Source organism: Apodemus sylvaticus, chromosome 21 (genome assembly GCF_947179515.1).
Source record: "Apodemus sylvaticus chromosome 21, mApoSyl1.1, whole genome shotgun sequence".
Lineage (NCBI taxonomy): Eukaryota > Metazoa > Chordata > Mammalia > Rodentia > Muridae > Apodemus > Apodemus sylvaticus.
The window spans coordinates 57,687,534-57,713,067 of NC_067492.1; the positions used below are offsets into that span (position 1 = coordinate 57,687,534).

A 25,534-nucleotide genomic window follows, 5' to 3' on the forward strand; every position below is an offset into this window, starting at 1 on the left:
GGATGGAGAAAACAGTAGAAGCCATGTGTGTCCTGGGAAAGATGAGCCTATTGATTAATAATAATAATAATAAATGTATCTGCTACAACTACCCCACCCTCTTCTTTCTAAAGATTCCTTCATTTTCTAGCATTTCCTATGGTTTTCTTTCTAAATACAAACTCATTCACATGCCTTCTTTACCTTCAATTGAACACTCGTGTTTACTTGATTATGAATTAAGTTGGGCACATGAGGCGGCATTCAGGTCTGGCGCATGTGGAGATTAATTTATTCCTGCAGTCTCACAGTTTTGTGATGCATCTGAGTGACACATCTTGTTAAAAATAAAACTGGGAGTCAGGGCAATCTAATTAGATGTTTAACCCAACACTGTGGCTCTCAGTCTTCACCAAGCTGTCCTGCTTTGATAGTTATCAAAATAGATGGATAAGTTAATCAAAGGTCTGATTAAATATCACAGCTATGCAGCATGAGGAAGAAATGGAGCTGAGTTCCAAAGGCCAGGGTTTTCATGCGGAAGAATTTTATAAAACACATTAGAGGGAATTGCTTACTGAGATTTCTGATCTTAATGTGATAGTTTCTGGAAAGCTAATTTCCAGGGAAATAAGAGGTAGATTGGAGAAGAAAAAACTGGAACTTTCCTCTGGCACATTCTTGGTATAGGTTTAGCTGCAGCAAACACTTTACTCTGAGTAATCTTCTCACCTCTGCCCCCAACAGATTCTAATAGTTTCATTCACAATCAAACCTGTATGGGGTGTGGTTGGAGGTATTGGATGATCACTGTTCCCATGTACTGTCTTCCGTTCACCTGACCCAACTGTGCATTTTCCTCTATGATCTATAAGGTATTCTGTTGACCAGTGTTTAATTTCTGCCCACTATTAACACTATAGCTAAGCTCTTACTGGTAGGCATATATATCCAGGTCCTTCTCATCCTTTTCCCTTCTCCTTGTGCCCATAAACTCTCTTTGTATGCCCACTGGTTTGTTCTGAGTGATGCCTGATAGGCACTGGGAAGACTAGAGAAGCGAGGGAAGGACATGGGTTTCCAGATCCAGTCTGATTTGCCACTGGCATAATGTTCCCCTCAACTGGAGTGGTGCTGGATCAAAGCATCCTAACACCATGTGGCTATCTTTTCTGGATCATAGCTACTGCTGGCCTGACACTGCATATTACAAGGTGGGACCGTTCTTCCCTTCCTTGTCCCTTCACTGAATAACAATGGCTGCCTTTAATTCTGCAAACAAACTTTGTAAGAATTAATACTTGTGATAGTAACCTTTTCTTTCAAGTTCCAAGTTTGAGTGTGACGTCTGTTTCCACCTATAAAGTGAATTTTATAGCAAGTGTATTTTATCAATGAAAGAAGGTTAGAAAAGCTAGAAATAGCAATTAAATGATGATAATGGATCTCGAATGCAAGTGCAGCTGATGCCAACAGACCATATATTATACGTACCTGTCTTCCTGAACCTTAGCACAGTATTTGTGGAGAGAAATAAAACTGGGAAGCTCTCTCAGTTGCTGAGTTGCTCGCCTTGTAGTAGTAGGGCCTGTGCTAGTAGCTCAGAATCTAGAACTGAAAACCCACACATCTTGGTGCTTCATTGACATTTCGGTTCTGAGTGACATGGAACGGGCATAGATACACGAGTTTCCATGAAAAACCAACCTCACCTGATTGGAAAAACCCAGGTTAGGTGATAATCCCTGCCTCATAAAAGAAGGTAAATAGTGCCTAAAGAATAATACCTAAAGTTGACCTCTGGTTTCCACAAAGGTGAATGCATGGGAACTGTTTCCCACAGACACAACACACACACATACATGTACACGAACATGAAGTATATATAGCCCTCTAAGTACTTGGTCTGAGGGAACTGAATCAGAAAGAGAATGGAAATTCATAATTGCTGTGCATCCTTTGTGTATCAGAAACTAACTTGAGTGTCTTGTTTATTTTAGTGTTAGTAATTAAACCCGGGGTCTTCTGTATGCAGGACAAGGACTCTAACAGCATCATCCACCCTCTATCTCCCGTAATTTTGACATGAAGTTGGTACCGTCCCCATTTTACAGATAAAGGAGCCTAGGCTTAGAGAGTCTAAATACCTTCTGTTTTGGGATTCCAGGTTTGAATTCCTGTGTTGCTAGATTTCTTTCTCTCCCCCTTACTGCCAAAGTAAAAGATGGCAGGTTATGAATGCAGAAGGTGGTACCTTCTTGTGAAATGGGCACATGTTGTTGAGTTTTGGCCGTCTTCTTTTTTTTTATGGCCATAGCTCTCCTATTTCAAGCAGAAGACAGGGCAAACCTCAGAACCAAAAATATCAAGACTTATGTTTCCCTATACTCTACAAAGATTAAAGAATTGTAGACAGAATATTATTGAGAGATGCAGTAGGTCCTTGAGTTCAAAAGGAGTGTTTTCTCATCCCTCTCCTAGAGCATCCTTTATCCTCTTAATATCATATGCAGGATTTCTATGCTGGCATTGTTTTATGGTTTATGGCCAACCCAACTTGTCTGCCTTCCTTCATTGAAGTGTTTATGGACACTTGCAGCTTTTCATTTAATTTTATGGTACAGTAGTGAAAATTTTATGGAAATATAGTCTCACCATTAGATTTAAAATCTATTCCTGTTTTTTTCAAATTACAAAATAATTACATTTCTTTCCTTTCATTCCTCTAACACCTTTCATATACATATGCTCCTTGGTCTGTCTCAACTCTATAGCCTCTTTTATTAGTTATATATATATATACATATATATATATATATATATACATATATATATATACACACATATATATTTATTAGTTATATATATATATATATACACACACACACACATATATTTATGTGCACATATAAGAATACATGTGGTAGTATATGTACATATATTCAAGTATATATATATATATATACATGTATATACACATATTTATGCATTTATATAACACCAACTATATGTATGTATACATACAGATACAAACCTGCTTAATCTGTATAATGTTGCTTATACATATATGATTTCAGGGCTGACTTAGTATTAGATAGTCACTTGGGATGGGTGCTTTTTACAACTGTTTTCAGAATACGTAGATGCCTATAGTTCTCTGTCTAAGGTTGGGTACCCATAGCATTTCCTCCTTCTGTGTTGGTATTCTATTCATGTTGTTGAGACTTCATGGGTGTGGCTTCCCTGACATTCTCATAGATGCAATCTCACTGTAGGCTTCCTGGTCCTCTGGCTCTTATGATCTTTCCACTACCATTCCACAGTGTATCCTGAGTTTTAAGTGCAGAAGTCGTGTTGTAGTTGTATCAGCTGGTTCTGCCTACCATAAATTTACTTTCTCTGTAGTTCGAGAAGTTCTGCTTTTTTGTAATGATCTCCATCTTTTTAAAAAAAAGTGAGTGCTACACTTATCTCTGGTTATAAGGATAAATATTTAGAATACAATTAGGAATTTTGCTAATTTGGTAGAGTAGGGGTTTTAGAAACTCTCCAAAAAACATGGCCTCACTAACCTGATAGTTAGGTTTCCAGTACCAGGCACAATTTCCTTCTTGTTGGGTGAGCCTTAAGTCTGAGTAGCAAGTTATTGTTTACCACCAAGATTCATGCTGCTGTTACAGTCTTTGTGATTGCTGAGTGTTGTCCTGCAAAGGTGACGTCACTCTTGGCTGCTTCCCTTCCTTGGAAGCTTCCATGGCATCTTTTGATTTAATTAAGTTTATATATATGGGAATTGCTTTCAGGTTAGATCTTTCTCAGATACTCCAGGTTCTGTATGTAAAGCACATAGTATCTTTAGCAATATATACTTATTGTCTATCACTGGGGAGCAATCAAGAACAAGAAAAATAGCCTATAAGGTTTTGGGAGTTTCTCCAACAACCCAGATGGGATCTCCTCATATTTGGTATTGGGGTTTTTTGTTAGATACTCTATGTCTATTGGAGGAAGCACTATCAGCTCAGAAAATTTTGTTTCATTTAAACTACACACACACACACACACACACACACACACACACATATACAGGTGCTCTCCTCCTTCTACACTAACTTACCTAATTTATGCATTTCTATTTTTCCTGTTCCCTCCTTAAAATCAATTGCCCCTTGCTGTTCCACTCTAACTCATTTTCCACACCCTCATCTCTCTTTACTTTCCTGATTTCTGCAGGTGCTCCAGTCCACATAATTGCTTCTGAAGACTTGTAGCTAGGAGTCTCAGATGTCAAAGAACATGTGACATTTCTTTTTCAGGGCTGGGTTACTTACTATATGTTTTCCTAATTCGATTAATTTACCTTCAATTACTAATAGAAAGGAAACTGGGGAAGAGCCTTGAGCACATGGGCACAGGGGAAAATTTCCTAAGCAGAACACTAATAGCTTATGCTCTAAGATCAGGAATTGACAAATGGGACCCCATAAAATTACAAAGTTTCTGTAAGGCAAAGGACACCGTCAAAAGGACAAAACGGCAACCAACAAATTGGGAAAAGATCTTTACCAACCCTACATTTGACAGAAGGCTAATATCTAAGATATACAAAGAACTCAAGAAGGTAGACTCCAGAGAGCCAAATATCCTGCTAAAAATGGGGTACAGAGCTAAACAAAGAGTTTTCACCTGAGGAATATCAATGGCTGAGAAGCAACTAAAGAAATGTTCAACATCCTTAGTCATCAGGGAAATGCAAATCAAAACAACCCTGAGATTTTACCTCACATCAGTCAGAATGGCTAAGATCAAAAACTCGGGAGAAAACATGTGCTGGCAAGGATGTGGAGTAAAAGGAACACTCCTCCACTGCTGATGGGGTTGCAACCTGGTACAAACACTCTCAAAATCAGTCTGGCTGATCCTCAGAAAACTGGGCATGAAATTACCAGAGGACCCTGCTAAACCACTCCTGGGCATACACCCAGAGGATTCCCCATCATGTAATATGGACACATGCTCCCCTATGTACATAGTAGCCCTATTTATAATAGCCAGAGGCTGGAAAGAACCCAGATGTCCCTCATCAGAGGAATGGATACAGAAAATGTGGTATATTTACACTATGGAATATTACTCAGTTATTAAAAAACAATGAATTCATGAAATTCTTAGGCAAGTGGGTGGAACTGGAGAATGTCACCCTGAGTGTTATAACCCAATCACAAAAGAACACACATGGTATACACTCACTGATAAGTGGATATTAGCCCAGAAGCTCGGATTACCCATGACAGAATTCGCATATCAAATGATGCCTAAGAAGGAAGGAGAGGCCCCTGGTCCTGGAAAGGCTCAGTGCAGCAGTGTAGGGGAATACCAGGACAGGGAAGCGGGAAAGGGTTGATTGGGGAACAGGGTGAAAGAATAGGGCTTATGGGACTTTCAGGGAGAGGGGGATCTAGGAAAGAAGAAATCATTTGAAATGTAAATACAAAATATATCGAGTAAAACAATTATCTTCAATTGTTTTTTCTTTATAGCTAAATTCAATTCAATGGTATATATGCACCGTACATATTTATTTATTTATTTATTTATTTATTTATTTATTTATTTATTTATTTATTTATTTATTTTCATTGCATATTTTCTTTATTTGCATTTCAAATGTTTTCCACTCTCCAGGTCTCTCTTTTAGAACCCTCCTATTTTATCCCCCCTCCCCCTACCTCTATGAGGCTGCTCCCCTATCCAAGCACCTAATCCATCCTCCCATCCTGACATGCCTGGACACTGGGGCATCGAACACCCTCAGGCCACAGGGCCTCTGCTCCCACTGATGTCCAACAAAGCCATCCTTTCTCACATATGTGGCCAGCGCCATGTGTAGCTCCATGTGTATTCTCTGGTTGGTAGTGCTACAGGGAGTCTGGCCTGTTGACACCGTTGCTCCCTCCATGACGTTGCAAACCCCCTCAGCTCCTTCAGTCCCTTTTCCATCAGTGACCACCCCAAGCTGAGGCCAGTGGTTGGCTGAGAGCTTCCCTGTCTGTATTTGTCAGGCTCTGGCAGAGCCTCTCAGGAGACTGCCATATCAGGCTTCCATTAGGAAGCACACTTCCTGGTATCCACAATAAAGTCTGGTTTGGTGGCTATATATGGAAGGAATCCCCAGGTGGGGCAGTCTCTGGATGGCCTTTCTTCCAGTCTCTGCTCCATAATTTGTCTCCATATTTCCTCCTGTGAGTATTTTGTTCATTCATCTAAAAAGGACTAACTCATTCACATTTTGGTCTTCCTTCTTCTTAGGCTCCATATGGTCTATGAATTGAATCTTGGGTATTCCGAGCTTTAGGGCTAATATTCACTTATCAATGAGTACATACCATGTTTGTTCTTTAGTGACTGAGTTACCTCACTCAGGATGATATTTTCAAATTCCATGCAATTGCTTTCAAATTTCATGAAGTCATTGTTTTGTACAGCTGAGTAATATTCCATTGTGTAAATGTACCTTATTTTCTGTATCCAGTTCCCTGTTGGGGGACATCTGGGTTGTATCCAGCTTAAGGCTATTGTAAATAAGGGTCCTATGAACATAGTAGAGCATGTATCCTTGTTATCTGTTGGAGCATCTTTTGGGTATATGCCCAGCAGTGGTATAGCTGGGTCCTCAGGTAATACTTTGTCCAATTTTCTGAGGAACCACCAGACTGATTTCAACAGTGGTTATACCAGCTTGCAATCCCACCTACTATGGAGGAGTTTTTCTTTTTCCCCAAGTTCTCTCCAGTATCTTCTTTCACCTGAATTTATTTATCTTAGCATGACGGTTGTGATGTGGAATCTCAGGGTTGTTTTGATTTGCATTTCCCTGATGACTAAGGATGATGAAAAATTCTTTAGGCTCTTTTCAGCCCATTGAGTTTCCTCAGTTGAGAATTCTCTGTTTAGCACTGTCCCACATTTTTAATAGGGTTATTTGGTTCTCTAGGGTCAAATATCTCAAATTCTTTGCATATATGGGATATTATCCTCTATCGGATACTGGATTGGTAAAGATCTTTTCCCAGTCTGTCGGTTCCCCTTTTGCCATTTTGACAGTGTCCTTTGCCTTACAGAAGCTTCACATTTTCTTTTTGAGGCCTCATTTGTAGATTCTTGATCTTAGAGCATAAGCTACTGGTGTTCTATTCAGTAACATTTCCCCTTTGCCCATGTCCTCAATACTTCCCCACTTTGTTTTTTATTAGATTCAGTGTATCTAGTTTTATGCAGAGAGGTCCTTGATCCACTTGGACTTGAGCTTTGTACAGGAAGATAAGAATGGATCAATTTGAATTCTTCTACATGTTAACCTCCAGTTGAACTAGCGCCATTTGTTGAAAATGCTATTTTTTTCCCACTGGATGGTTTTAGCTCCTTTGTCAAAGATAAGTGATCATAGGTTTATGGGTTCATTTCTTGGTCTTCAATTCTAATCCATTGATCTAACTATCTGCCTCTGTACCAATACCATGCAATTTTTAACACAATTGCTCTGTAGTATAGCTTAAGGTCAAGGATGCTGATTCCCCCAGAAGTTCTTTTATTGTTTAGAATAGTTTTCACTCTTTCAGGTTTTTTGTTATTACAAATGAATTTGAGTATTGCTCTTCTGAACTCTATGAAGAATTGTGTTGGAATTCTGATAGTGATAACATTGAATCTGATGATTGCTTCCAGCAAGATTGCATTTTTACTATATTAATCCTGCCAATCTATGAGCATGGGAGATCTTTCCATCTTCTGAGGTCTTCTTTGATTTCCTTCTTCAGAGACTTGAAGTTTTTGTCATACAGATTTTTCACTTGCTTGGTTAGAGTCACACCAAGATACTTTATACTGTTCCTGGCTGTTGTAAATACTATTATTTCCCTAATTTCTTTCTCAGCCTGTTTATCCTTTGAATATAGAAATGATACTGATTTGTTTGAGTTAACTTTATTTCTGGCCATTTTGCTGAAGTTGTTTATCAGCTGTAGGCGTTCTCTGGTGGAATTTTTGGGGTTATTTAAGTATACTATCATATCGTCTGAAAACAGTGGTATTTTGACTAATTCCTTTCAAATTTGTATCCCTTTGACCTCCTTTGGTTGTCTAATTGCTCTGGCTGGAACATCATGTACTATACTGAATGGATAGAACTAGAGTGGGCAGACTTTTCGAGTACCTGATTTTAGTGGGATTGCTTTAATTTTTTTCCATTTAATTTGACGTTGGATACTGAATTAATTTATTTCTTTTTTTTTTCTTGACCAAATTATCATTGAGTAGAGCGTGGTTCAGCTTCCGTGTGTATGTTGGCTTTCTGTTGGCTTTGGTGCTATTGAATACCAGCCTTAATCCTTAGTGATATGTTACAAGGCATGGGACTATTTCAATCCTCTTATATCTGTTGAGGTCTGATTTGTGACTGATTATATGGTCGATTTTGGAGAAGGTACCATGAGTTGCTGAGAATAAGATATATTCTTTTGATTTATGATGAAATGTTCTATAGATATTTGTTAAATCTATTTGGTCCATGACTTCTGTTAGTTTCACTGTATCTCTGTTTAGTTTGTGTTTCCATGATCTTTACATTGATTAGAATAGGGTGTTGAAGTCTCCAACTATTATAGTGTGAGGTGCAATGTGTGCTTCGAGCTGAAGTAAAGTATCTTTTATGCCCTTGCATTTGGAGCACAGATGTACAGAATTGTCAGTTCTTCTTGGTAGATTTTTCCTTTGATGAGTATGCCCATCAAAGTCATCTTATGACTTTTTGTTGAAAGTTGATTTTATCCTATATTACAGTGGCTAACCCAGCTTGGTTTTTTTTTTTTTTTTTGGTACCATTTGCTTGGAAAATTCTTTTCCAGCCCTTTAGTATGAGATAGTGTCTGTCTTTGACACTGAAGTGTGGTTCCTGTATTTATCAAAATGCTGTGTTCTGTTTGCCTATCCAGTGTATGTCTTTTTATTGCGGAATTGAATTCATTGATGTTAAGAGATATTAAGGAATAGTGATTGTTGCTTCCTATTCTTTTTGTTGTTAGAAATATAGCTGTCTTCTTTTGGGTTTGTTGACAGAAGATTACTGTCTTACTTTGTCTAGGCTGTAGTTCCCTCCTTGTGTTGGTATTTTCCATCTATTATTATTGTAGGGATGTATTTGTTCAAAGATAGTGTGTATATTTGGTTTTGTTATGGTATATCTTGGTTTCTCCTTTTATGGTAATTGAGAGTTTTGCTGGGTATAGTAGTCTGTGCTGGGATTTGTGTTGTCTTAGGGTCTGTATAAGATCTGTCCAGGGTCCTCCAGCTTTTATAGTCTCTGAAGAGAAGTCTGGTATAATTCTGATAGGTCTGCCTTTATATGTTACTTGACCTTTTTCCCTTATTGCTTTTAATGTTCTTTCTTTGTTCTGTGCATTTGGTGTTTTGACTGTTATGTGACAGGAGGTATTTCATTTCTTGTCTAATGTAGTTGGAGTTCTGTAGGCTTCTTGTATGTTTATGTAAATCTCTTTCTTTAGGTTAGGGAAGTTTTCTTCAATAATGTTGAAAATACTTACTGGCTCTTTAAGCTGGAAATCTTAACTCTCTTCTATGCCTATTATCCTTATGTTTGGTCTTCTCATTCTGTCCTGGATATCCTGGATGTGTTGAGTTAGTAGGTTTTTGCATTTTGCATTTCCTTTAACTGTTGTGTCAATGTTTTCTGCGGTTTCTACTACACCTGAGATTCTTTCTTCTATGTCTTGTATTCTGTTGGTAATACTTACATCTATGACTCCTGATGTATTTTCTAGGTTTTCTGTCTTCAGAGTCATTTCTCTTTGTGATTTCCTTACTGTTTATATTTCCATTTTTAGATTCTGGGTGGTTTTTGTTGAATTCCTTCACCTGTTTGGTTGTGATTTTCTGTAATTATTGAAGGATTAATTTTTGTGTTTCTTCTTTAAGGGCTTCTAGCTGTTTACCTGTGTTCTCTTGTATTTCTTTAAGGCAGCTATTTATGTCCTTCTTAAAGTCCTCTATCATCATCATGAGATATGATTTTAAAAGTCTTGCTTTTCTGGTGTGTTAGTGTTTCAAGGGCTCGCTTTGATGGGAGAACTGGGTTCATGCCATGTAGCCTTGGTTTCTGTTGCTTATGTTCTTACCCTTTCCTTTCACCATTGGTCATCTTTTTTGTTAGCTGGTATTGTTGTCTGATTGTGGCTTATATCTCCTGCAAGTCTCTGTTTCAGTACTCCTGGGAGACCAGTTCTTCTGTGACTAATTTAGGTATGAAGAGCTATGGTATAGGGTCCACTCTGGGGTGCAAACAGAAACCAGAAAGATCCTGTCTCCAGCTGTTCCTTGGTTCCTGTGTCCTGATGGCATTGGAAGGGTCCCTCTTGGGCCATGAATTTGAACAAAAGTGGTGGTCTTCACTGTACTTGCAAGTGTGTAGGCTCTCCTGGGAGACAAGCTCTCTCCTGGTGGTATTTGTGTATATAGCACTGCAGCCCTGGATCAGCTCAGGGCTGCAGACAGAAACTGGAAAGCACCTGTCCCAGATGTCTACTTGGTTCCTGTGCCCTGAGGGTTCAGGGAGGGTCCCTCTGAGCATCTGTGGTGGTTTTACTCAGGCTAACAGGCTTGTATGCATTCCTGGAAGGCTAGTTCTCTCCTGCTGCTAATTGGGAATGGAGCCCTGTGGCACAGAATCAGCTCTGGGGCAGATGGAAACTGGAAGCCTCCTGTCCCTACACCATACCTTTATTACCTATCTGTTAGTTGATGAATCTTTAAATTATCTAAATTTTTTAGCTGTTGTGAATAGATTGGCAATGAGATAGGGCTCCCACTTGGTTGCTCAGCAAGGCCTTTATCTGTCAATAGTCTTCATGCATCTGCCTCCCAGGTTCTATGATTATATGTGCAAGTCACCCATACCCACCTCTTATAACCAGTTCTAAATGGAGTTATAAGGATAAAGGAGATAAATACTGTTTTGATTTCTAAGGTTCTGACTCCATCCCCATTAGAAGTTGTATATTGTTGAAATGTAAATGTGGACCATAGGTCTCATGGAGACCCCTCCACACAATGCTGCATGATTTTTCTTCCATAGTGGTCTTCACAAATGACCTGTGCAGATGAGGATTTTATCAAAGCTGTATACAGTTTTGGACCCAGCACCGTTATCTACAAGTACTAGGAAAATGTGTGCTTTGCAGCTAATGCCACTCACCTATACAGCACTGCTTGTTCCCTTTCTGTCACGTGAGCCCAGAAGCCCTAAGATAATTGACACTGGTCTATCTTCCCTTACTCACCAAAGACCAACATTTTGCAGGCGCTAACCAGCTCCTCATTTCAGTGAGGAAGCACTGGTACCATCTTCGTCCATTATGACACTAACATGGAGAAAATTACCTTGAGGTATCGTTAGTGGCAGATAAGTTTAATGATGTCAAGAAATACAATGAGGTGATAAGGTTTTTTTCCCCCCTTTTTTTTTTCCACATACTTATTTTCTTCAGTGGGCTTATATACTTCGTTAAAAGTGATAAGGCCTGTCTTTAAGATTTCAGTGTAGTTAATAATTATTTTACAACCAATATTTCAGGCCTATCTTGATTTAAATGCACTTTTATTCCTAGCACAGCTTGATATTTTTGAGCTAAATGAATAATTTGAGAATTCATTTATTTATTTAACAAATTTTTATTCAATTGTATTCTGTCTTAGCATGGTTTATAATGTTAAAGCAAAGAATCCATGTGGTTACTTTTTTCCCTTTTCTGATTTTAACAACTCACTCTGTTTCTCTTTATTCTATTCTGTCCTGTCTAGTCTGAAGTATCCTGGATTCCCAACAAACATTACTCTGGGATTTATGGCCTGATGAAGCTGGTTCTGACCAAGACTCTACCTGCCAACCTGGAGAGAGTCATTGTCCTAGACACTGACATTACCTTTGCCACAGACATTGCAGAGTTGTGGGCAGTGTTCCATAAGTTCAAAGGTAGGATATAGCAAGCCAACCATGCTGGCTTCTAAAAATGTATTTTATTTATTGCCAGGGTGTGAATGTATGTGTTTGTCTTTGTGAGTGTCTATGCATATCTATGTGAGTTGACGTTTCACAGATGCATATGCTGTAGTGTACATGTGAAGATAAATACAGATTTTGAGAATCATTTCTCTCCTTACACTTTGAATGGCAGAGGTGAAACTCAGGTGCCCAGGCTTTTAGGGCAAGCACTGAGCCATCATCTCAGCCAGTGTTTTTATTTTTGATGTGGTCCTAGAGATATAACTTAGAGCCTTATATGTGTCATGCAAGCATTAGACCAATTAGCCATACCCCACCCAGTGCTACCTCTGAGAAAGGACATGAGCTTAAGATTATTAATAAAAATCACAAGTGTAAGTCAAAACTTTATTATAATTTCTGAAAAGTTAAAGTAAAACTGAAAGTTGTATTTCTTTATTAATTGAAGAGATTGGATGCATGTTCATAGGAAAACCCATTTTAAGTGACTGCATAGTCAATAAATAATCAGTTATGTTTATTTTTATGCACATGTAAGGTGTTGGCATACCTTTTTGTATGCATATTTTGAAATTTATTTTCCTGTTATTAAAAGTAGGTTTTCTTCTAACATAATATACCCTGATTGCAGTTTCTCCTCCCGTCTACATCTACCAATTTTTTTCCACCTGCCCTTCTCTCTGGATCTACCCTCTTTCTGTCTCTGTTAAAAAAACAGGCTTGTAAAGGGTAATAAAATAATACAATAGGATAAAAACTAATGCATTATAATAGGACGATACAAATTTATAGAAAGCAAAGAACAAAAGAAAACAGCACACACACATACACACGCACACCAAAATGTCATAGATGCAAAAACCTAGTTGTTTGCACACTCAGTAATTTCATAAAAACATAAAATCTAAAGCTATGATAATAATTTAAAATAAAAATAAAATGATAAAAACATAAACAAATAAATAAAAGGCTGCCTGTCTGCCTTGCTTCTAGGGATGCTACTGCTACTCAGAAGATGCAGAATGCAGTCCATGATAGGGGTCTCAAGTTGTCTCTGGTCAAGCCTGAATGAAAGATTCTGTGGAACTCCAGTCTGACCAGAACTGCCAAAGTGTTCCAGCTTTCTGAAGGGAATCCTTTGCAGGGCATGTAGCAGTGGGTTTTCCCACTACCTTAGCACCACCAGTGCCAGTGACAGCAGTGGTGGTGGCCCACAGTAAGCAGGAGAGACCCACAACTGGAGTTGCTAGGCAAGCAGGCAGCAGCAGCAGGCAGGAGCAGCAGGCAGCAGCAGCAAGCAGCTATGAGCCACCAAGTAGGAAGTGACTGTGGTTAAGCAATGGCACCCAGCTTGTTTGACTGGGTCGAGGTACAACAGTGAAAGCTTTGGGAGAGAAAACTCTTCCTCATAGGGTTAAAGGTCAATAAGACAGTCACTTTCAGACTATCCTTGGTGAAATAACTCATGAACTTCATTCCATGTTGATAGGGGCCTTATGAACATTTTGAGAGTAGGGTGGGACCCAGGGTAAATGCTTTTCATCGGTTCAGTCTAAGATGTTAGAGATACTTTAATTGCATAGGGAAGGACTTCAGGTGTTGTCCCTACCTGACTGATTGTCATGGTCCTCTCAATGGAGTGTCATTGTTATATGTCCCAGAACAAGAAGAACTTGTCAGCGAGCTGGCTTCATACCTACTATTCTCAATTCCGAGATTTCACAAGATTTGTGCTTGCTCTACCTTACCAGTTCTTCTGTCTGGTGGCACAGTCCACTTGCCCCACATCTTGGTACAACAGTATAAGAAAAGGAACTTCCATGGAGTTTCTTTGTTGGCGATCTAGTGTTGCTGTAGCCTACCCTTAAGAGTAGTTTGTTACCCCTAATGAATCTCCCTTGGACAAAGCAACATTTTCATTTGCAAGTGGTTATCCACTGGGGATATCTTGTGGGTTAGGGACAGGGCTAGGGTCCACGTATCCTTTCAGCTCTAGGACTCCAGCTGTTATAGACCTTCTACGGGCTGTGTGCATGCTGCCTCAGTCTCCGTAAGTTGATACGAGAGTTCATCTATTTCGTGGCCATTGTTTCCTTGGTGTCTTCCATCCATCTTCACTGGCTCTCGCCTTCTCCCCCTCCTCTTCTGCTGTGTGTGTGTGTGTGTTTTTTTTTTTTTATCTGAGCTCTGAGAGGAGGAATTTGATAGAAAGTTCCACTTTAGGGCTGAGTGTTCCAACATTTCTCACTCTCTGCATTTCATCTCACTGTGGATCTTTGTATTTGTTCCCATCTGCTACAGAAGGAATCTTCTCTGATGTGGATAAGTCAACCCCTGATCTAATATAACAGAATGTAATACTATGTTCTTTTATCAAACAGTAGTATTTGATTCTACCCTCAGTCCCTGATCTTTGTAATCTCAGGCTCTTGGACAACCAGGCAGCCCCAGGTATGGGTTCTACCTAGTGGGGTATGCCTTAAATCAAATCAAATATAAATTAGGTTGGTTATTCCCTCAGGATTTGTGCCACCATTACTCTAGCAGTACTTGAAGGCAGGGCACTAGTATAGATTGAAGGATTTGTATTTCTCCTTGGGTAGTATGCAGAGTACCTTCCTGTACCAAAGATACTAGCTTGTTGGGTTGAAGGCTCTATGTAGTCACTAGCTCAACTTCTCCACATTCAACGAGTTGTATAAGTATTCATTAGGATCTATTTATAAGTTGTACAGAACAACCTATTCCTTGGCACTAGCCTGGGTTGTTTGGGGGTTCCCATGGATGCCTTTGACTAACATTTCAATTAGATGTAATGCATTCTTGAAACTAAAGCCTCATTTGATGACACGAGGTGACTGACTCTGTCTTCCTCGATAATTGGCTTCATGTATTTTAGGAAACTTTTATTTTATTGTGTTTCCCCACTCCCCTTCTAATAATGCTTTTGATTTTAGTATATCATTCTATATTCTCTCCCTCATACCTTCTTTGTCCAAACTTGACCATCCAACTCCAGTTCCCAAGTGTTGATATATTTATGTGGATAAATGCACTCAGCATTTATCTTTTCTTTTAGTCAAATAACGCTTTGATTGCTGTGAAAACCTGGAAAGCAATAGTAAAGATTGTTGATTATGGAATATTTGAAATATATAGTGGCTTTTGCTGTCATCCTCATAATTTTAAACATATATGTGTGCATGCATGTTTGTATGTATGGATGTATGGATGGATGGATGGATGAGCGGATGGATTTGTAACATTGTTCTTCCTATTTGGTTTCTTTTTATTATTTTAATACATGTATGAGGTACATACACACATGAATGTGTGGGTATACACACCTGTGCTTGCGCATGTGTAGTTCACTGCAAGACATCAGGTGTTTTCTATAATTTTCTACTTTATTTCTTTGAGAAAGGGTTTGTTTATGGTTTAGTTTTCACGTGTTTGTATTTTTTTAAAAAAAACATGAATTTTGATGATTCTATTAGGATATCTAGCCAGAAAGGTCTCAGCATGTGTTTCTATGCCCTTGAATGCTGAAGTACTGGTATGTACATTTGTGCCTGCCTTTTTATGTGGAGTCTGAGGATTTAAACTTAAATCCTCATGCTTACACAGCAGGTCCTTTTATCCACTGAGCCATATCCCCAGACACTCGTTTTAGATGTTGTTCAAGCTTTCGTCATTTATCTCAAAGTATATGTTACTGCCTAAAGTTAAGTCATGAGCATGATATGTGTTCTTGAGTGCCATAATGAGGGAAATAGTACATTACATGGATGTTGATCTATTCTAATGGTACCTGCCTGACAGTCTTCTCTAACATTACCTGGTCTTTCAAGTTTTTCACACTATGGCCAAATCCAATGGTAGAGAAATTTCTTTTTCTTTCTTTCTTTCTTTCTTTGTTTCTTTCTTTCTTTCTTTCTTTCTTTCTTTCTTTCTTTCTTTCTATATTTCTTCTGTATCTTTCTCCTATTTTTGACATTTTTATTAGCTATTTTCTTTATTTACACTTAAAATGGTATCCCTTTTCCTGGTTTCCCCAATAAAAACCTCCTATCCTATCCCCTGCCCCCATCCCCAACTCCTGCTTCACCCTCCTGGCATTCCCCTACACTGAGGCATCAAGCCTTCCCAGGACCAAGGGCCTCTCCTCCCACTGATGTACCATAAGGCCATCCTCTGTTATATATGTGGCTAGAGCCATGGGTCCCTTCATGTGTACTCTTTGGTTGGTGCTTTAGTTCCTGGGAGCTCTGGGGTGTCGGGTTGGTTGATATTGTTATTCTTCCTATGGGGCTGTAAATCCATTCAGCTGTCAGGCCTTTTTCTAACTCCCTCATTGGGACCCTGTGCTTAGTCCAATGGTTGGCTGCAAGCATCCACCTCTATATATGTCAGGCTCTGGCAGATCCTCTCAGGAGAAAACTATACCAGGCTGCTATCAGCAGGCACTTCTTGGCATTCACAATAGTGTCTGGGCTTAATAACTGTACATGAGTTGGATCCCCAGGAGGGGCAGACTCTGGATGGTTTTTCCTTCAGTCACTGTTCCACACTTTGTCTCCTTATCTCCCCGTATGGGTATTTTGTTCTCCCTTATAAGAAGAACTGATGTATCCACACTTTGGTCTTCCTTCTTCTTGATCTTCATGTGTTCTGTGAATTATATCTTGGGTATTCCAGGGTTTGGGACTCATATCCACTTATCAGTGAGTGCATACCATGTGTGTTCTTTTGTGACTGAGTTACCTCACTCAGGATGATATTTTCTAGTTCCATCCATTTTCCAGGAATCTCATGAAGTCATTGTTTTTAATAGGTGAGTAGTATTCCATTATATAAATGTACCACAATTTCTGTATCCATTCCTCTGTTGAAGAACATCTGGGTTTTTTCCAGCTTCTGGCTATTATAAATCTGGCTGCTATGTATATAGTGTAGCATTTGTCCTTGTTATATGTTGGAGCATCTTTTGGGTATATACCCAGGGTCCTCAGGTAATACTTTATCAAATTTTTGAGGAAGGCCAGAATGATTTCCAAAGTGGTTGTACCAGCTTGCAATCCCAACAACAATGGAGGAGTGTTCCTCTTTCTCCACATCCTCACCAACATCTGCTGTCACCTGAATTTTTAATCTTAGCCATTCTGACTGGTGTAAGGTGGAATCTCAAGGTTGTTTTGATTTGCATTTCCCTGATGACTTAGGATGTTGAACATTACTTGAGGCGATTCTCAGTCATTGACATTTTGTCCTATTGACAGTGTCCTTTGCCTTATAGAAACTTTGCAATTTTATGAGGTCCCATTTGTCAATTCTTGATCTTAGAGCATATGCCATTGGTGTTCTGTTCAGGAACTTTTCCCCTGTGCCCATGTGCTGGAGGCTCTTTCCCACTTCATCTTCTGTTAGTTTCAATGAACCTGGTTTTATGAGAAGGTCCTTGATCGATTTGGACTTGAACTTTGTACAAGGAAATAAGAAAGGCTCCTACATGGTGACCTCCAATTGAACCAGCACTATTTATTGAAAATGCTATCTTTTTTTCCACTGGATGGTTTTAGTTCCTTTGTCAAAGATCAAGTGACCATAGGTTTATGGGTTCATTTCTGGGTCTTCAATTCTGTACCATTGCTCTACCCACTTGTCTCTGTATGAATACTGTGCAATTTTTATCACTAATGCTCTGTAATACACCTTGTTGTAAGGGATGGTGTTTTCCCCAGAAGTTCTTTTATTGTTGAGAAAAGTTTTTGCTATCCTGTTTTTTGTTTGTTTGTTTGTTTGTTTTTGTTTTTTGTTTTTCCAGATGAAATTTCAAATTGCTCTCTCAAACTCTATGAAGAATTGAGTTGGAATTTTGATGGGGATTATATTGAATCTGTATATTGCTTTTGGCAAGGTGGTCATTTTTACTTAATCCTGCCAACCCGAGAGCATGGAAGTTTTTTTTAATCTTCTGAGGTCTTCTTCAATATTTTTCTTCAAAGACTTGAAGTTCCTGTCATACAGATCTTTCACTTGTTTGATTAGAGTCACACCAAGATACTTAAATTGTTTGTGGCTATTTTGAAGGGGGTCATTTCCCTAACTTCTTTCTCAGCCTGCTTATCCTTTGAGTATAGGAAGGCTACTACTGATTTGCTTGAGTTAATTTTATATCCAGCCACTTTGCTGAAGTTGTTTTTCAGCTGTAGGAGTTCTCTGATGGAGTTTTTTGGGTCGCTTAAGTATACTATCATATCATCTGCAAATAGTGATAATTTGACTTCGTCCTTTCCAATTTGCATCCCTTTGCCCCCCTTTTGTTGTCTAATGGTTCTAGCTAGAACTTCAAATACTACATTGAATAAATGTGGAGAGAGGGGGCAGCCTTGTCTAGTCCCTGATTTTAGTAGAATTGCTTCAAGTTTCTCTCCATTTAGTTTGATATTGGCTACTGGTTTGCTGAATATTGCTTTTACCATGTTTAGGTATGGGCCTTGAATTCCTGTTCTTTCTAAGACCTTTAACATGAAAGGATGCTGAATTTTATCAACTGCTTTTTCAGCATCTAATGAAATGACCATGTGTTTTTTTTTCTTTGAGTTTGTTTATGTAGTGGATTATATTGATGGATTTCTTTATATTGAACCATCCCTGAATCCCTGGCATGAAGGCTACTTGATCATGGTGAATGATCGTTTTGATGTGTTCTTGGATTCAGTTAGCAAGAATTTTATTGAGTATTTTGGTCTAAAGTTCTCTTTGTTGAATCTTTCTGTCGTTTTGGTATCAGTGAAATTGTGGCTTCATAGAAGGAATTGGGTAGTGTTCCTTCTGTTTCTATTTTGTGAAATAGTGTGAAGAATATTGGTGTTAGGTTTTCTTTGAAGGTCTGATAGAATTCTGCACTAAATCTATCTGGTCCTGTGCTTTTTTTGGTTGGGAGACTGTCAGTGACCACTTCTATTTCTTTAGGAGTTATGGGACCATTTAGATGGTCTATCTGATTGTGATTAAACTTTGGTAGTTGGCATATGTCTAAGAAATTGTCCATTTCATCAAGATTTCCCAGTTGTGTTGAGTATAGGCTTTTGTAGTAGGATATGATAATTTTTTTAATTTCCTCAGTTTCTGTTGTCATTTCTCCCTTTTCATTTCTGATTTTGTTAATTTGGATACTGTCTCTGTGCCCTTTGGTTAGTCTGGCTGACGGTTTATCTATCTTCTTGATTTTCTCAAAGAACCAGCTCCTGGTTTTGTTGATTCTTTGTATAGTTCTTTTTGTTTCAACTTAGTTGATTTCAGCCCTGAGTTTGATGATTTCCTGCCTTCTTCTCCTCTTGGGTGTATTAGCTCCTTTCTGTTCTAAAGCTTTAAGGTATGTGTTAAGCTGCTAGTGTATGCTCTCTCCAGTTTCTTTTTGGAGGCACTCAGACCTATGAGTTTACCTGTTAGTACTGCTTTCACTGTGTCCCATAAATTTGGGTATGTTGTCTCTTTATTTTCATTAAATTCTAAAAAGTCTTTGATTTCTTTCCTTATTCTTCATTGGCCAAGGTATCATTGAGTAGAGCATTGTTCAGCTTCCATGTATTTGTGGACTTTCTGTTGGTTTTGTTACTATTGAAGACCATCTTTACTCCATAGTGATCTGATAGGAGGCATGGAATTAGTTCAGTCTTCTTATATCTGTAGAGGTCTATTTTGTGACCAATTTTATGATTAATTTTGGAGCAGGTACCATGAGGTGCTGAGAAGAAAGTATATTCTTTTGATTTATGATGAAATGTTCTATAGATAGCTATTAAATCCATTTGGTCCCAAACTTCTGTTAGTTTCACTGTGTCTCTGTTTAGTTTGTGTTTCCCTGATCTATCCATTGAGGAGAGTGGGGTGTTGAAATCACCCACAATTATTATGTGTGGTATGATATGTGCTTTAAGCTTTATTAATGTTTCCTTTACGAATGAGGGTGCCCTTGTATTTGGAGCATAAATGTTCAGAATTGAGAGTTCTTTCTGGTAGATTTTTCCTTTGATGTGTATAAAGTGTCCTTCTCTGTATTTCTTGATGACTTTTGGTTGAAAGTCTATTTTATTGGATATTAGAATGGCTACTCCAGCTAGTTTTCTGGGACCATTTGCTTGGAAAACTGTTTTCTAGCCTGTTACTCTGAGGTAGTGTTTGTCTTTGACACTGAGATATGTTTCCTGTATGCAGCAAAATATTGGATTTTGTTTGCTTATCCAGTCTGTTAGTCTATGTCATTTTATTGGGGAATTGAGTCCATTGATATTAAGAGATATTAAGGAATAGTGATTGTTGCTTCCTACTATTTTTGATGTACTTTTTGATGTTTGTGTGGTTATTTATCTTCTTTTGGATTTATTGAAAGAAGATTAATTTCTTGGTTTTTCTAATGTGTAGTTTCCCTTCTTTTTTTGTGACGGGAGGAGTTTCTTTTCCCGTTAAATCTATTTGGAGTTCTATAGGCTTCTTTTATGTTCTTGGGCATCTCTTTCTTTAGGTTAGGGAAGTTTTCTTCTATAATTTTGCTGAAGACATTTACTGGCCCTTTAAGTTGGAAATCTTCACCCTCTTCTATACCTATAATCCTCAAGTTTGGTCTTCTCATTTTGTCCTGGATTTCCTGGATGTTTTGGGTCAGGAGCTTTTTGCACATTTCATTTTCTTTGACTATTGTATCAATGCTTTCTATGGTACATTATGCATCTGAGATTCTCTCTTCTACCTCTTGTATTCTGTTGTTGATGCTTGGATCCTTGACTCCTGACTTCTTTCCCAGGTTTTCTATGTCCTGAGTTGTTTCCCTTTGTGATTTCATTATTGTTTCTACCTCCATATTTAGATCCTGGATGGCTTTGTTCAATTCCTTCACCTGTTTTGTTGTGTTTTCCCTTAGTTCTTCAAGGGCTTCTCCCTGTTTGCTTCTGTTCTCCTGTATTTATGGAAGTTATTTATGTTTTTGAAACCCTCCCTGAAGCCCTCCATCAGAATCATGAGCTGTGATTGTAAATCCTAATCTTGCTTTTCTGATATGTTGTGTATCCAGGACTTGTGGGAGAATTGGGTTTGGATGGTGCCATATTGCCTTTATTTCTGTTAGCAACTTTCTTACATTTGCCTTTTGCCGTCTGGTTATTTCTGGTGTTAGTTGGTCCTGCTGTCACTGGCTGGTGCTTGACACTCCTGTGTGCCTGCAAGCCTATCTCAGCAACCCTGGGTAGCCTGCTTTCCCCTGGCACAGATTGCTGTGGTGCTGCTGAGCTCCTGGGTGCAAATGGAGTCCTGGCAGGGCATGTCCCAAGCAATTTTCTACTATGGTGATCCCTGTGTACCTGTCTATCCCTCTATACAGTCACAGGAGCAAAGATGGCAGTGCCTCACCTCTAAGCACAGGACTCCCTCTAACCACCTCCCTGCAGGGCAGATAACCCCTGGCAGGGTAGGTGCCCAGCTGTCTGGCTGTGGTACTGCCTAGCTCCTGGGTGCAAGTGGAGTCCTGGTAGGGTGTGTCGCAAGAGATCTTCTACTCTGGTGATCCCTGCATACTTGTCTGCCACTCTACACAGTCACAGGAGCCTCTTTCTTTCTTCCTTCCTTTCTTTCTTTCTTTCTTTCTTTCTTTCTTTCTTTCTTTCTTTCTTTCTTTCTTTCTTTCTTTCTTTCTTTCTTTCTTTCTTTCTTTCTTTTTTTTCTCTTCCTTCCTTCCTTCTTTCCTGCCTTCCTTCCTTCTTTCCTTCCTTCCTTCCTTCCTTCCTTCCTTCCTTCCTTCCTTCCTTCCTTCCTTCCTTCCTTCCTTCCTTTCTTCCTGCCTTCCTTCCTTCCTTGAACAAGTTTTCATGGAGTAGAGCATTGTTCAGCTTCCATTTGTATGTGGTCTTTTTGTTGCTCTTGAAAACCAGCCTTATTCTGTAGTGATGTGATAGGAGGCATGGGACTATTTCAGTCTTCTTATATCTGTTGAGGTCTGATTTGTGACCGATTATATGGTCGATTTTGGAGAAGTTATCATGATGTGTTGAGAATAAGATATATTCTTTTGATTTATGATGAAATGTTCTATAGATATTTGTTAAATCCATTTAGTCCATGACTTCGGTTAGTTTCACTGTATCTCTGTTTAGTTTGTTTCCATGATCTGTCCATAGAATAGGGTGTTGAAGTCTCCAACTATTATAGTGTGAGGTACAATATATGCTTCGAGCTGTAGTAAAGTTTCTTTTATGCCCTTGCATTTGGAGCATAGATGTACAGAATTGACAGTTCTTCTTGTTAGATTTTTCCTTTGATGAGTGTGAAGTATACTTCCTTATGTTTTTTGATAGGTTTTTGTTATTTTGTTGATTTTATCCGATATTAAAATGGCTACTCTGGATTGTTTTTTGTTACCATTTGCTTGGAAAAAACTTTTTTCCTGCCCTTTAGTCTGAATTAGTGTCTGTCATTAACACATTTAGCAAAATGCTGGATCCTGTTTCCCTATCCAGTCTGTTTTTCCATGTTTTTTAATTGGGGAATTGAGTCCATTGATATTAAGAGATATTAAGCAATAGTGATTGTTGCTTCTTGTTATTTTTGTTGTTAGTGGTGGAACTGTGTTTGTTTAGCTATCTTCTTTTAGGATTATTGAAAGAAAATTACTGTATTGCTTTTTTTAAAGTGTTGTTTCCCTCCTCGTGTTTTAGTTTTCCATCTATTATCTTTTGTAGGGCAGAATTTGTGGAAAGATATTGTGTAAATTTGGTTTGTCATACAGTATCTTGGTTTCTAGATCTATGGTAATTGAGAGTTTTGCTGGGTATAATAGTTGGGGCTGGCATTTTTGTTCTCTTAAGTAAAGTATGGCATCTGCCCAGGATCTTCTAGCTTTTATAGTCTGGTAAGAAGTCTGGTGTAATTCTGATAGGTCTGCCTTTATATGTTACTTGACCTTTTTCCCTTACTCTTTTTAATATTCTTTTTTGTTTTGTTTTGTGCATGTGGTGTTTTACTACTACGTGACAGGGTAAATTTCATTTCTGGTCTAATGTAGTTGAAGTTCTGTGGGCTTCTTGTATGTGTACGTGTGCATCTCTTTAGGTTAGAGAAGTTTTCTTCTATAATTTTGTTGAAGATATTTACTGGCTGGCTCTTTAAGTTGGGAATCTTCACTCTCTTTCATACCTTTTTTTTTATCCTTATGTTTGGACTTTTCATTCTGTCTTGGAATTCCTGGATGTTGTGGGTTAGGAGATTTTTGCATTTTGCATTTTCTATGACTGTTATATCAATATTTTCTATGGTATCTTCTGCACCTGAGGTTCTCTCTTCTATCTTTTGTATTCTGTTGGTGATACTTGCATCTATGACTCCTGGTGTCTTTTCTAGATTTTCTATCTCCAGAGTTACCTTCCTTTGTGATTTCTTTATTGCACCAGAAATGAAATGTGTCCTGCCACGTAGTAGTCAAAACACCAAATGCACAAAACAAAGAATATTAAAAAGAATAAGGTAAAAAGGTCAAGTAGCATATAAAGGCAGACCTATCAGAAGTACACCAACAGAAGTGTGTCTACTTTCATTTTTTAGATCCTGGCTAATTTTGTTCAATTCCTTCACCTGTTTGTTTGTGATTTCCTGTAATTCTGGAAAGGATTTTTTAGTTTCCTCTTTAAGGGCTTCTACCTGTTTTTTACCTGTGTTCTCCTCTATTTCTTTAAGAGAGTTATTTATTTCCTTTTTAAAGTCTGCTATCATCATCATGAGACATGACTTTAAATCAGTCTTGCTTTTCTGCTGAGTTCATCTATCCAGTGTTTGCTGTGATGGGAGAACTGGGTTCTGATGATGCCAGGTAGCCTTGGTTTCTGTTGCTTTTGTTTTTGCCCTTGCTTCTTGCCATCTGGGTCTCTCTGCTGTTAGCTGGTCTTACAGTCTCTGACTGTGGCTTGTCCCTTCTGCAAGCCTGTGTGTCAGTCTCCCTGTGAGACCAATTCTCTCAGTAATGAATTTGGGTATGGAGAGTTGTGGCACATAGTCAGCTCCAGGGTACAGAAAGAAACCTGAAGAATCCTCTCCTCTGCTGTTTCCTGGTTCCTGTATCCTGATGACTCTGGGGTGGTCCATCTCAGTCCAGGAATCTGAGCAGAAGTGGTGGTCTTACCTGTGTGCTAGCACTCCTGAGACTAGCTCCCTCAGTAGTATTTGAGTATGGAGTGCTGAGGCACAGGATCAACCCCAGCCACAGACCTTAGTTCTATTTCTTTTTGAGTTGTACTCTGGCTTCTAGGTTTAAAATTTTACTGCCTCTCCTCTAAAGTGTTTGAAGGGTGAGATAGCACTCTGTGGTTTTAAATCACAGTATTCTCTTAATCGTGGGATGTTCCTATTTGATTCTCTTTCCACTCATGACAGAGTAGATTCCTTATCTATCCTGGTCACTCCCCCTTCCTCCTGGGGCCTTTGTATGTCTCTGCTAATTGAACAAAATGCTTGTCCAAGCATAGTGATAACATAATGACTCTGAAATGCTCCCTTATCAAGATAAAAGTGGATTTATGTCAATAATGACACTAAGGAAAATATCATTTGGCAGAATTGGGAAAGAACACATGTGTGTCTGTCCTCCCTCTTTTTCCCAGCCTGCCAGGATCCACCTTTCTACTTTCTGATTAAACTTGCATGGGTAAAGGGATTTGCTCAAGACCAAACTCAGAAAAGGTATGTACTTTGGCTCCTATCTACTGCTATTCTCAAATTCCACTGTCATTTTTGTTTGTTCCTCCTTTCAAAGCAACATTGGACTCTTCTGGGGACAGTTTCTCTTTAATTGTGTGCAGTTTGATCTGTGCTTTCATGCTGATGTTCAGTGTTTAATGATGCATTTGTTCTGCAGGTATTATTGCATCCCTACTGAGTGCCAGGCAGTGTGCCTGGCTCTGGAAATATAGTAATAAGGGACATGAGAGTTGTCATTTGTCCTGGTGGGAAGGAGAGATAACAGCTTCAAGACTTTTGCAGGGAAAGGTAGCTGTGCTGCCAAATTGGATAGGCGGGATTCTTCTGTTCCACAGAAGCCCACCACCTGTCTTTTGGAAGACAAAACTTAGGACTTCCACAGCTTAGACTCTATAAAGGGAGCCATGTCTTAGCTCTCTCTGAGAACAGCCTGAATTGACGACACTCATGCTATTTATGGCCAGACACTATTGTTTGGCCTGGATTTGCTGACAGAAAAGGGGATCTATTAGAGAACTCTAAGAAGATTTCCTTAGACTTGGTCTTCACAGTATTGCTTTCTACCCCTCATATTCTTCACTCATCAACCTGTGCTATACTAATTTGATCTTAGCCTTCCAACAGTATGACCCACTCATATCAGGAGCTCAGCATTGTCCTTAGAGAACTGGAACTCAGGACAGCAAAGGAGTCCGCCAGCTGCAGAGGTGTAGCTAAGTGCTAACAGCTGAGAACTCACAG

General features: G+C 38.9%; 1 protein-coding gene across 7 annotated transcripts in view; it reads left to right on the forward strand.

Moving 5' to 3' along the window:
- Positions 1 to 25,534, forward strand: part of Large1 (LARGE xylosyl- and glucuronyltransferase 1) — a 502,501-nt gene that overhangs the window by 300,452 nt on the left and 176,515 nt on the right. For all 7 annotated transcript variants that reach the window (XM_052166462.1, XM_052166464.1, XM_052166461.1 and 4 more), the window contains one exon: positions 11,851 to 12,022. In XM_052166462.1, coding sequence (XP_052022422.1) covers positions 11,851 to 12,022 — 172 coding nt within the window. The remainder of the gene's footprint in view (positions 1 to 11,850; positions 12,023 to 25,534) is intronic.